Source organism: Eleutherodactylus coqui, chromosome 6 (genome assembly GCF_035609145.1).
Source record: "Eleutherodactylus coqui strain aEleCoq1 chromosome 6, aEleCoq1.hap1, whole genome shotgun sequence".
Classification (NCBI taxonomy): Eukaryota; Metazoa; Chordata; class Amphibia; order Anura; family Eleutherodactylidae; genus Eleutherodactylus; species Eleutherodactylus coqui.
In genome coordinates, this window is record NC_089842.1 from 12,956,898 (window position 1) to 12,970,209 (window position 13,312).

Sequence of the window (13,312 nt, forward strand, 5' to 3'; positions counted from 1 at the left end):
TCCCCTCTACACACAGTTCCTCGCCCGTCATGGGGTCTTCATCCCCTCTACACACAGTTCCTCGCCCTTCATGGGGTCTTCATCCCCTCTACACACAGTTCCTCGCCCTTCATGGGGTCTTCATCCCCTCTACACACAGTTCCTCGCCCTTCATGGGGTCTTCATCCCCTCTACACACAGTTACTCGCCCATCACTGTGTCCTCATCCCCTATACACAGTTACTCGCCCGTGATGGTGTCTTCATCTCCTCTGCACACAGCTACTCGCCCGTCACGGTGTCCTCATCTCCTCTACACACAGTTAATCCCCTGTCATGGTGTCTTCATCCCCTCTACACACAGTTACTCGCCCGTCATGGTGTCCTTATTTCCTCTACACACAGTTACTCGCCTGTCATGGGGTCTTCATCCCCTCTACACACAGTTACTCGCCTGTCATGGTGTCCTCATCCCCTCTACACACAGTTACTCACCCGTCACTGTGTCCTCACCTCCTCTACACACAGTTACTCCCCTGTCATGGTGTCTTCATCTCCTCTGCACACAGTTACTCACCCGTCATGGTGTCTTCATCCCCTCTACACACAGTTCCTCGCCCTTCATGGGGTCTTCATCCCCTCTACCCACAGTTCCTCGCCCGTCATGGGGTCTTCATCCCCTCTACCCACAGTTACTCACCCATCACTATGTCCTCATCCCCTCTACACACAGTTACTCGCCCGTGATGGTGTCTTCATCTCCTCTGCACACAGCTACTCGCCTGTCACGGTGTCCTCATCCCCTCTACACACAGTTGCTCGCCCGTCACGGTGTCCTCATCTCCTCTACACACAGTTACTCGCCTGTCATGGTGTCCTCATCCCCTCTACACACAGTTGCTCGCCCGTCACGGTGTCCTCATCCTCTCTACACACAGTTACTCCCCTGTCATGGTGTCTTCATCTCCTCTGCACACAGCTACTCGCCTGTCACGGTGTCCTCATCCCCTCTACACACAGTTGCTCGCCCGTCACGGTGTCCTCATCTCCTCTACACACAGTTACTCGCCTGTCATGGTGTCCTCATCCCCTCTACACACAGTTGCTCGCCCGTCATGTTGTCTTCATCGCCTCTACAGTTACTCGCCTGTCACCGTGTCCTCACCCTTCCTACACAGTTACTCGCTGGTCACGGTGTCCTCATCTCTGCACACAATTACTTGCCCGTCACGGTGCCATCATCCCCTCTACACACAGTTACTCATCCGTCATGGGGTCTTCATCCCCTCTACACACAGTTACTCACCTGTCACTGTGTCCTCATCTCCTCTACACACAGTTAATCACCCGTCACGGTGCCCTCATCTCCTCTGCACACAGTTACTCGCCCGTCATGGGGTCTTCATCCCCTCTACACACAGTTACTCACCTGTCACTGTGTCCTCATCCCCTCTACACACATTTACTTGCCCGTCATGGTGTCCTCATCCCCTCTACACACAGTTACTTGCCCGTCATGGTGTCCTCATCCCCTCTGCACACAGTTACTCGCCTGTCATGGTGTTTTCATCCCCTCTACACACAGTTATTCGCCTGTCACAATGTGCTCATCCCCTCTACACACAGTTATTCACCCGTCATGGTGTCCTCATCTCCTCTGCACACAGTTACTCGCCCATCATGGTGTCTTCATCTCCTCTGCACACAGTTACTCGCCCGTCATGGGGTCTTCATCCCCTGTACCCACAGTTCCTCGCCCGTCATGGGGTCTTCATCCCCTCTACACAGTTACTCGCCCGTGATGGTGTCTTCATCTCCTCTGCACACAGCTACTCGCCTGTCACAGTGTCCTCATCCCCTCTACACACAGTTGCTCGCCCGTCACGGTGTCCTCATCTCCTCTACACACAGTTACTCCTCTGTCATGGTGTCTTCATCCCCTCTACACACAGTTACTCGCCCGTCATGGTGTCCTTATTTCCTCTACACACAGTTACTCGCCTGTCATGGGGTCTTCATTACCTCTACACACAGTTACTCGCCTGTCATGGTGTCCTCATCCCCTCTACACACAGTGACTCACCCGTCACTGTGTCCTCACCTCCTCTACATACAGTTACTCGCCCGTCATGGTGTCTTCATCCCCTTCTGCACACAGTTCATCACCGGTCACGGCGCCCTCACTCCTCCTATGCAGTTACTCATCAGTCACGGTGTCCTCATCCCCTCTACACACAGTTACTCGCCTGTCATGGTGTCCTCATCCCCTCTACACACAGTTACTCGCCGGTCATGGTGTCCTCATCCCCTCTACACACAGTTACTCGCCCGTCATTGTGTCCTCATCCCCTCTACACACAGTTACTCGCCTGTCATGGTGTCTTCATCCCCTTCTGCACACAGTTCATCGCCGGTCACGGCGCCCTCACTCCTCCTACGCAGTTACTCATCAGTCACGGTGTCCTCATCTCCTCTACACACAGTTACCTGTATTAGTGCCCACAGCTTGTTCTGTAGTTAGAAGCTTGGCTTTGTCTATGTTACTGTGTTAATGAGCTTATTTGCACTTGTACAGGAGCAGCAGCGACAAACCTGGATGACGGCGTGCACGAAGGGAGTGGGGGGAACGGTATTGTATCCCCAATTTATTTTATTTTATTCTAATTCCTACATTTTCAGCACCTGATTTAAAGTGATTTGGGATATTTGCTACCACCGGAATCCGCTTTAGCGGCTTTAGTCTTCATGTATAATAGCAGACTACTATTTGAAGGCCATAATTGCAGCCTGAAGTGACCAGCATTTTTCAGACAATGCTCTTGCTGGGGCTTGTAGTGCAGATGGTAACATCTGTCAGATTCTACATCGTGGCTGGCAGATAAAATCCACATTCTGAGCGTTTGCAGCATTTCCATGTCCAGTGTCCCAAATCACCTTCTGCTTCAGGTCTGAACGTCCGTTTTATAATTTTCCACTCTCTTTCTGTTCTTTATTTTGGGGGTTCCAATCCCTTCCCAACGATGATTGACTAATTCTTCTCATGTGGACTGCCCCTGATTGGTTCAGGAAGGTTCCCATCCACCACTTCAGCCAATGAGATTTTTCTGCTTATTTTACAGACGCTCCAGGAGTTTATGGATCCTCCTTCTTCGGCGACTCTTACGTTGCTCTTCCGAAGCAAATATTTCCCAGGAGGTAGGAAAGTGAACGCTGTTATTTCTGGTCAGATATTCTGGATTCTGAGCCGCCGGCATTCCCTCCTGATGTGCCAGATGACGACATCAATCATGTTCTGTGTTTCTTCCAGCCGACCAGACTCTCCAGAAACCATTGAGCTGGAGCTGCGGACCACGTCTACCGACGGTGTGATCTTGTGGCAAGGGATGGTGAGTCTATTAGCTGGTTCGTGTTCGTACAGCATTGGTTACAGTATTTCATAGGTGTATACTGGTGCACGGCCATACACCGCTCATATACAGATCACACGGGACGATATTTGGGTTTGCAGAGGCCTCGTTCATGGTGCTTGCATGCTCCCAACATTAAAGCTTTTATTTCCATATCCCATTAGGAAGGTTTCTCTCTCGACCATGATCTGCATGATACTAACCAGGTATTTATAATGATACAAGTCAAAGACTTACTAACAGAAGAGTTGGCACTCACAAAGCAAGCTTCACGTTCAGAGAGGTTTTTGTATAATCCCCCTCTGTGTCGGTAGATGTATTGACGATTAATCCTAGCAGCTTCAGTCCTAGAGCCGGTAACAGCGTGGTCCTGTGTGACCGGGTGATCGGCGGCGGCAGATCAGTACTTTATCCATTTTTCCTTTGACAGGAGGAGAAGGACCAAGGTGGCCGAGAGAAGGATTTCATCAGCCTGGGGCTGCGGGACGGACACCTCCTCTTCAGGTGAGGCCGATGCCTTGGAGATTATCGTAGACCGAACGTCTGCATCTCAAGTGTTTTGTCATCTCTCCAATCCTCTCTATTCTCACCTTGAATAGTTACCAGCTGGGCAGCGGCGAGGCCAACATTGTCACCGAGGATCCCATCAACGACGGAGAGTGGCACAAGATCACCGCCATCCGGTGAGGGGCGATGTTTGATATCTGCTCAGTCCCATGACTATTAGTGCTTTCTGTTTCTTGTCTGGATGAATGCAGATGGTACCAGGATGGGATGTTGGTGTAGAATGTAGTGAAGGTGACCACCTGAGTGTCCCTAATCGCTGAGGGTCGCGTTCGGAGTGACTTCAGGTTCACATGAGGCCTTTTAAAAAAATGTCCGACGTGAATTCGTTTTTGTAGCTGCAGAGACCGTGCCACGACTAGAGACCGTGCCACAACTTTGGATAGACTTCATCACTAGGAACATCTCATAGGCTACAAGTGTTCAGCATCAGGTGACGTTGCACTAATTCACTATTATTAAAAGCCTTTTTTTCGTCAGGGAGGGGAAGACCGGCGCAATTCACATTGACGGGGAGGAAGTGATCACTGGAAGCTCACCAGGCAAAAATATAATGGTGGACACAAAGGGCAAGGTCTATCTGGGTAAGTTAACTGATCGCAGATCCCTGCACAATGCCGACTATAACACATAATAACGAGTCTTCTATTATTAGGGAAAAAATGATTTTTCACCATTTCTGGCGATGTGGAATCACCCACGTTCTTTAATGTAGATGTACTGCGATTTTCAAAAATCTGATTTAAGCATTAAGTGTGAATAGACCCTAATAGTAATGGTCTTTGACAGGGGCCGATCATCATTCACATTTGCGCTGGATCACGGGACCCTGAAATATGATTGTTGAGTGTACATTCCTGCAGCGACTGAATGGTGAATGATAATTCGTTTGCCGTTTAGTTTCTGGAGGCATAAAAATCAAATGACAATCGGCCTGTGTAAACTATTATGAGCGGCTGACAGAGATCTCTGTCCGGCTGTACTCGCCGACTGCTTATCGCTGGGACATTCATCCATGTAAAAGGGACCCGAACCGGTGCAGAAGGGGCGCCGGGGTTCCCAATAGTAACCAATCAAGCTAGTCAAGAAGCAAACTGATTGGTTGTCCTGCGGTGTTTTAGTTACTTAGATACTAGCATGTAGTTGCGGTTTTCACTTGGCTTTACAGAAACAGATGATAAACCGGGTTCAGTCTAAAAGAAAGGGTTATTTTCACCGTCCGACACGAAGGCGATAAATCAAAGCTGATAATCAACTTGGCTGCATTTCCTGAGGTCACATTTTCAAAAATGTCTACAAAAAAGAGCTTCTGTCTAAGTAAATAGTAGATATTGCTGAATTAGTAATGGCGGACTTTGCACCATTGAAATTAAAGGGGAGAATTTAGCAGGTTGGTTTCTGTCTGCAGAGGTGTAGGAATAACGGTGATAGGAGGACTCAATGTGTTTTACCAGCCTGGAACCTCCCATTGTTATAACACTGCTCAGTACAGCCGGACTTACTGCTAGCATGGGGGCTCCATCTAGAACGCGGTCACTGATGGACGTAACTTGATCCATCCATCAGCGGCCTCCGCATTATAAAGCACCGCATGCACAATGCACTGTGCAGCCTTATAGTCAATGGCAATTTGCTGAAAAGTGCTGCGTGTGAAAGAAGCCTCAGGACGGTTTTCTATAATTATCACTACAATACATCGTACCTGATTGATTAGGGAGTGGACGAGCCCCATCATGGAGGGTCCCTTGGGAACATTCCTATGGAGGGCTCCACTACAAGTAAATGGGGTTGATACACCGTTTGTGCTCAGAGCTCGATTTGGCTTGATGCTGCACAAAGTAAGAAACTCCAGAGAGGCTCCGGCGCTTCATTCCAGCAGAGTCAAGGTCTGGACCCCGCAAATCAGTAGAGTGCAACATATCCTAGCAATATGCCCCAACGTACCCCTATTTACAATCTGCCGTTCAGTGAAATACCATCCACCCCCGCCCATCCCAACACCTGGTTCCTTTAGGTTTTACCGCGGGCCAAAGAGGTTATGGGATTGAAATGGGTAGTACAATAACATCTATGGAGGAAGAGTCTTCATGCGTTAGGAAGTTTCCAAGATGAAAGCAAAGGTGGCAAGACCCCCTGAAGGAAAACAGGGTGTGGGGGGGGGGGGGCTTCTTCTAGTGATTGCAAAGAGGTACCAACTGATTGAGCCCACTAAACTCTACGATGTGAGAAGTGCATGAGATAAAGCAGCACTTATGAGTGGCAGCAGCCCTGTAATACAGTGCAACACCCTGCGGCAGCCCTGTAATACAGTGCAACACCCTGCGGCAGCCCTGTAATACAGTGCAACACCCTGCGGCAGCCCTGTAATACAGTGCAACACCCTGCGGCAGCCCTGTAATACAGTGCAACACCCTGCAGCAGCCCTGTAATACAGTGCAACACCCTGCGGCAGCCCTGTAATACAGTGCAACACCCTGCGGCAGCCCTGTAATACAGTGCAACACCCTGCAGCAGCCCTGTAATACAGTGCAACACCCTGCGGCAGCCCTGTAATACAGTGCAACACCCTGCGGCAGCCCTGTAATACAGTGCAACACCCTGCGGCAGCCCTGTAATACAGTGCAACACCCTGCAGCAGCCCTGTAATACAGTGCAACACCCTGCGGCAGCCCTGTAATACAGTGCAACACCCTGCGGCAGCCCTGTAATACAGTGCAACACCCTGCAGCAGCCCTGTAATACAGTGCAACATCCTGCAGCAGCCTTGTAATACAGTGCAACACCCTGCGGCAGCCCTGTAATACAGTGCAACACCCTGCGGCAGCCCTGTAATACAGTGCAACACCCTGCAGCAGCCCTGTAATACAGTGCAACACCCTGCAGCAGTGGCGTACATAGAAAAGAGGGGACCCCGATAGCAAAGATCAAAATGGGCCGCTAATTAGTCTCTGCTCACATGAGGCAGAATTTGCTGCGGAAAGTCCAGAGTGGACATTCTGCAGCAAATCCGCAATGCAAAATCCACGTCAAAAGTCGCACCATTCGGAGCAGAATTCACCGCCGCAGCAAATCAAGTACTAGAGTTGACATGCTGTGGATCCATAATCCGCTCTGCACCCTAATTTCCGCACTGATTTTTTCCGCAACATGTGGACAAGATTTTGAAAATCTCCTCCACTTTACTGCTAATGTAAATGCTGCAGACTTTCCATGCAAAGTGTCCAGATGGAAAATCAGTGTCAAATCTGCCCGGTGTGAACATGGCCCTAAGGTGCTGGATTTTGGCACATTCGACAGAAGGATTTGGTGGTTGTTTTCCCCTTCACTCCCTTTCCATGACCCTTAAGGCATTCCCCAACCCCTTTAGTTCTTCTGGAGACGGAAGTCCTGCATTTGTTCCAGCCATCCAGTGGTAAAGGGTTCGGGACCAAATATTCCTGGCCCCATAGCAGCCACATGGCCTCTCCGATATGCTCGTTATTGCCCCCTGCAGGCTTAATTTCTATGCTCAGGTAAACAATCTGTGAGAAGTTTAGTTATATGTACTTGTACCTCTTGTTGGCACATTTCCTGACCTCTACCTCCCTCCAGGTGGCGCTCCTGATGTGAAGCTGATGACAGGAGGAAAGTTCTCCACTGGTATTACTGGATGCATCAAAAACTTGGTACTTCTAAATGCCCGACCATCTCCCCAGCTTCACCAGCCCATCGACCTGAAGCACCACGCAGAGACAGCGCACAACACCAGAGAGTGCCCCTCCTAGGTCCGGACGGGGCTTCCCAACAGCCATAACTGGGGCAAAAGTGAGAGACTATTGAAAAAAAACACAAAGAAAAGACAGTGTCAAAACGGAGTCTAAATATACAAAAGGTGCTTCTGCTGCTACCAAAAACCAAGAGGTGGTGCTAACGAAAGTATTTGGATTGCGCATTTCTGTATTACCTACACAGAATCTCTTCTTTTTAATTATTTTTTTAATGTCTTCAGATTTCCATGTGTTTTACTGCTGGATGAAGGAAATTTGTATGTATTGAACCAGATGTATGTTTTTTAAAAAGAATCCCTAACCAAAAAAACAACTAACTAAACCCGATGTGTGACGTCACCTCTCTGATGCCAGCGCTGCGGCTCTCGTGTATTTGCATGTCATCGTATTTGTCTCCTGAACCCGCTCTCAGATCGTGGACCCGTACAAACTCCGATAATCCAATAGGTCTTGTCCTACAGACGATGTGTGGTGTCGCCCTTATCAGGACGGTGCCCCAGCTACTCCCCAGCGAGTGCCACCTGGAAGTTTCACATTCAGCACCCATAGATGCTCATATAGCCTCGTCTGAGGAGTCCACGAACGTCCCAGCAATCAATTAGCATATTTATTGTCGTCAGGGAAGACGTATGGAGGGGCTGCAGGATCAAACATCTTATATGTGTCCCTGTAGGGTCTCCTCAGTGCTCGTTACATATTATTTATGTCATTAGTATATGACAAAGGTGCCGGACGCTCAGGTCCAGATTTTGGCGTTAGATCCTCGTTGTTCCTCTCCACTGCCGGCCTCTTCAGGGGTTTTCTCTATACAGCTGAGGTTGTTTTAGTGTGTACTGGATATAGACAAGGATATAGATACCTAGAGCCAGGGTCACATCTTTGATGTTGGCGTGCGCGCACCTCCTGCGTATAACACCTTGCTCCTGGAGCATCGGTGAGTCGTTCTGCCCCGCAGGACATGGCGGGCACCAGTCCTGTATGAGCTGTGAAAGCTTTGTGTTATGTACAATGTTACGTGGGGATCCTGGGTGGACAAGTTTCTGGTCTTTAAGACCAGAACAAATTTAAACTACTGGAGTCTCTGGACTGTTCTGGAGTTTGCATAAATTATAATGTGCACTGAGAAAAGCTCTACGGCTGACGGGGGCAGATTAGTATTCGGCAGCAACCGATGTGCATCACACGTCAGGGATAACCTGATGCATAGAGTCATTCTGTCAGCCCCGGTTTTTATAAGGTCGCCCTATAGGGTCATATCCCCAGCGTGGGTTATATAAACCATACAGCACTCGTATCCCCCACCACTGAGCGTACCGCTCCCGTACTGCCCCACTAAGGGCAACAAGTGATTGGAGGAGGTCTGCAAGAGTTTTCTTCTTAGCACCACTGAGTAAGACAACATGAGCTCCAGGTAGAAGCATCAGAACAAACAGTAGAACAGACAAGCGAGCCAACAAACAGAAAGCTAGGAAGGGATAGGAAACAAATCTCTACATCTGAGGGCTGTACAACCTCCAACCGTGCGGCCATACTGGTGCTAACAGAAGGGCTATAGGCTCTGCATGTAGAGGTCCTACAGCTCAGGGGCAGAACCTGTCATGTCGTCCCGTTACGTCAGTGCCTTGGGTTTCACAACTAACTAATAAACCAGATTTTGGAACATGGATCGAGTCGTCGTGTCACTGAGTCCGACCAATAAAAGGAACAAATGTAAAGTTTCTGTATTTGTTTTAGCAGAAAAATTGTTAAACATGTGAATGTACATAAACAGGTGACACGGCCGGCGAGAGCGTCCAGAAGTGGAGCTTGTCCGCACTGGCTAGTGATTCTTGAGGTAGAACTGTACCCACAAGGTCAGAATGATGTCATCCTCCAGGAGACTCGGCTCGGGGATCCCCATAAAGGGTTCACATGAAAACAAAGACCCCTTACCAGCCGTGTCCCTATATACAGGGACTAGTATCACACCGGCACGGTAGGCGTTGCGTCCTGAGGGGTCACTTTACTGGGTCGAATAGTGTCCTTTACGACACAGCTCCGGGTGCAGAGGTGACAGGATGCGCAGAAGGAGTTGCAGCAGGGAATGAATCTGCAGGCGCTAACTCTCCAGATGAACCAGCCCGGCGACCAGCAACACCAGAATAAGAGGGCCACGCCGACCATGAAGCCCAGGATGACGTACAGGTAGAGTAAGGGGGCGTAGGAGCTCCGCTCTGAAAGACAGATGTAGGTTCATCACACAAGGCCCAATCAGACACGACGCTCCGTTCACACTAACAGCCAGGCGGTTGTGGTTAGCGCTCATCATCTCATCATGGTATGCAGCACAACTGCACGTCTGTAGCACCGGACCATCACGGACGAGGCCTTGCATGAACTCAAACTGCTGTGCAGCTTCAGCGTAACTGATGCGGTTGTGCTGTAATCGAGGGGCCGCAACGCCCGACTGGGTTGGGACTTTGCCAAACCTCCAAAATCTTTACTCAAGGCAACCCCAGCACTTGCCTCTGGTTTAACCTACCCATGTCTCTGGTGGAGGTGCTTTTTTGCTGACCCCCTATTTTAAGCCTACTCACCCTATAAGGGGAAAACCGGCCGCCTCATGCCGGCCTCCTGGAACTGCAGCCCGGCTTGGAGGCCCTGGATTCTCCCCATCCCGTTTTTTTTTAATCACCCATTGCAAATAACAGGCGAGATTTCTGCGAACTCCCAGAAAAACCGCAACATGTTCTATCCCGCAGCATCGCTGCAAGAGAAAAGTCACCTATGTAAATGCAGGCATTGCAAACAATGGGTTGTATTTCCGTGCAAGTTTTTTGCATTTCACAACGCATAAAACTCGGGCGAGAAAATCCTAATGTTATACAGGTGAAGTGCTAGGTTTACAGTGTCAGAAATTGCAGAGCTCCCTCTACAGGAAATTCTGAAAACCTGACCCCATTGGAGGAACATGAGGCTGATATTGCTGGGAGGCCCAGAGAGGAGTTAGGTACATGTATGAGTTAATAGGGCTGCAGTACATTCTCCACAGACCCCAAATAAGGGATATCCCCTGGATCACTTACAACCAACTGAGATCTACTACATCCTACTACTTTGTAGTACCACAAACCCCAGAATAGAAGAACAGTAAATGTGCGGTACCTGAGTCCGTCCCGTAAGGTTGGACAATGCTTGGAACAAGCCGCTTCTGGTTCCCTTCATTCCCACAGGTGAGGTTTACCGCCGGCAGCTGTAGATCAGGTACGGACCCTGCGCTGGGGCTTACGGCCTCGACAGGAGTCCTGGTTCCAATGGTGTCTGACACAGAAATAAGAGAGAATGAAAGGAGAAGCCCAATAAAATGTGTTCAGGATGTGCCTGATGGTCCAGATGTAGCAAAGTTTAACTTGACTGTGATAACTTTCTGTTTATCTTAAGCCACTGAAAATCTATTGAAAGGGCAAATTAACGGTGGCCCAGAAAGTTAGTTATGTCAATATGTTAAAATGAAGTGAAGCTTTGCTACATCTGTAGTAGTTAATGTTAGCGGAGGTATATAATAATGTGCCAGAAGACTCCAGTGCAGGTCTGCGACTCCTGATTCCCAAAAGACAAAGCAAAATTGGCAAAACCGTGTCCATAATAGAGCACCACTTGTCAGATATGGCTGCTGTTTTTTGGAGGTCAGAGACAGTCACAGCTCAGACATCCAGAAGGTAATACAGGTGTAGCGTGATATTAAAGAGGTTTTCTCAGACTTTACTATCTGCCTATCCTCGGGTCAGGTCATCAGAAGTTGATCTGCAGAGATCCGCTGCTCGGGATCTTCTCTGATCAACTGTTCGCTGGGCCAGCTGTCATTGTGGACCGAGCTGGAAGCAGGCAGCTCTGTTCATAGTGCAGCAGCCTGGGCAGGGACTACAGGCACAGCTCCCATTGAAGTCAATGCAATACTAACCTAGGGCACTGCAATGTGGACAGAGCTAACCGCTTCCGCCTCTGTCTGCTATGACTGTCGGCCGGTGAACAGCCGATCGGCAGGGATTCGGAGCAGCGGACTCCTGCAGATCAACTACTGATTACCTGATCCGGAGGGTCGATCATCAATAAAGTCCCAGAAAACCTCTTTAAAGGGGCATTCCCAGCATAGAATGTTATTGATAGCATATGCGATACCATCGATCTCGTAGGACCCCTATTGATCCTGAACAGGTGGGGTCTTTTTGGTGTTTTTCTGGCAGAGATGCTTCTAGCCACTGGCTGTGCAGGGAGTCACACCACAGCTCCATCCAAGTGGCCTGAAGCGTCACTGTAGGATACGCTGAAGAGACTGTAGTCGGTCCATTCTTAGGATGGGCAGATGCCACCTAACAGTAAGGCTGGTGACACACTGCCATATATTGCCCTCCACGTGTATCCTGACCTGAACTCCTAGTATCCTGCATTTCTTTGTTGCTTAGAGTTCTGGTCAGAAGACTCGCGGTCAGGCTGGGACGCACTTCCGTATCACAAACGCAAAACTGAAGCCAAAATAAGGCAGTGTATCATTTGCTAAAGTGATGGCATATCCTAGCAACATGCAATCACCCATTTGTAGCGGCCTGGAGAGTCCTCCAGAATAGTCACACCTTCAAGGGTCCTGTCACACCTGTCTATGCGCTTCCTGTAGGCATAGAAGGTGCCGCACATTGGAGAAACCTGGTTTCCTCCTTCCTAAGCTCAGAGCTTAGTGTTGGCAATAGCTGGTTGCCTATTGGCTATAGGTCACGCCTCCACTGATTGGTGGGAGAGTCCAGAGCGGGAAACCTTAGTATGGGTCTCTATGCAGAGGGGAAGGAGAGCAGAGAAAAGTGCAGGAAGAGAGAGGAAGTGAAGGAGGAGTCAGAGCAGTCGGAGGAAAGGAGAGTCTGCAGCAAGTTGTGGTTGGAGAAGGAGGTGTATTAGCAGTGCAGCGTGCTGTGATTCAACAAGCCTTTCAAGGGTAGCGAGGTCCCTTTCCACTCCCTTATTCTTCCAGCAGTGAGAAGATTGGAGTTGGAGGCCAGCGTTCCACAAAACAGCGAGTTAAACTACTAGGTGAATTCAAAGCCAGGATTAGTTCAGCGGCCATTACAACTTGCATCCAACACCTGCATGTTACACTTCCAGTAAGCCCATCAGCTAATCAAACCTGCGGGGAGATTACTACCGAGTAACCTCTAGAGAAATAGAGAGAGAGCGTTGACGATAAGTGTGGATCAAATTGTAAATCTACTGTTTTCATCGTGTCAATTAAATGCATCATTGTCGGCTCTGCTACACCTGTGTAACGCTGCGAGTTCAACTGTTTTTTTTAAAAAGCTTTAGTAAAACTGCGTGCTCCCAATTTACTAATACAAGCTACTGGACTCGTCTCAAGTTATTTTTGCCATTACTACACTTGGGAGTTCAGGTTGGAGTACTGGCGTCACCCGTGACAAAACAACTACTTATTCAAAACGTATCCTTATACGTTATTTGTGCAACTGTGCCCAGCCCCATTATCGCCACTGTCGGGAGGGATTACAGAGCCACCCGTGAGAACCATCTTAACATCCCTGTGGTCTCCCCCACTTTGGCGCGCTCAGCTCTGCTG

The 13,312-nt window shown here is 49.2% G+C and overlaps 2 protein-coding genes across 14 annotated transcripts in view; one reads left to right on the top strand and one right to left on the bottom strand.

Moving 5' to 3' along the window:
• The window catches only part of HSPG2 (heparan sulfate proteoglycan 2), a 162,142-nt gene extending 152,762 nt beyond the window's left edge, over positions 1-9,380 (top strand). For 11 of the 12 annotated variants that reach the window (XM_066606250.1, XM_066606251.1, XM_066606257.1 and 8 more), the window contains 7 exons: positions 2,554-2,607; positions 3,098-3,173; positions 3,286-3,364; positions 3,816-3,889; positions 3,985-4,068; positions 4,430-4,533; positions 7,541-9,380. In XM_066606250.1, coding sequence (XP_066462347.1) covers positions 2,554-2,607; positions 3,098-3,173; positions 3,286-3,364; positions 3,816-3,889; positions 3,985-4,068; positions 4,430-4,533; positions 7,541-7,713 — 644 coding nt within the window. In that variant the 3' untranslated portion in view covers positions 7,714-9,380. Of the gene's footprint in view, positions 1-2,553; positions 2,608-3,097; positions 3,174-3,285; positions 3,365-3,549; positions 3,792-3,815; positions 3,890-3,984; positions 4,069-4,429; positions 4,534-7,540 lie in introns of those variants that run through there. The other variant, XM_066606258.1, reaches the window with a different exon arrangement.
• A 32-nt stretch (positions 9,381-9,412) lies between these two features.
• LDLRAD2 (low density lipoprotein receptor class A domain containing 2) overlaps positions 9,413-13,312 on the bottom strand; it is a 38,458-nt gene continuing 34,558 nt past the window's right edge. For both annotated transcript variants that reach the window (XM_066606262.1, XM_066606263.1), the window contains 2 exons: positions 10,861-11,016; positions 9,413-9,929 (listed from right to left, as the gene is read on the bottom strand). In XM_066606262.1, coding sequence (XP_066462359.1) covers positions 9,679-9,929; positions 10,861-11,016 — 407 coding nt within the window. In that variant the 3' untranslated portion in view covers positions 9,413-9,678. The remainder of the gene's footprint in view (positions 9,930-10,860; positions 11,017-13,312) is intronic.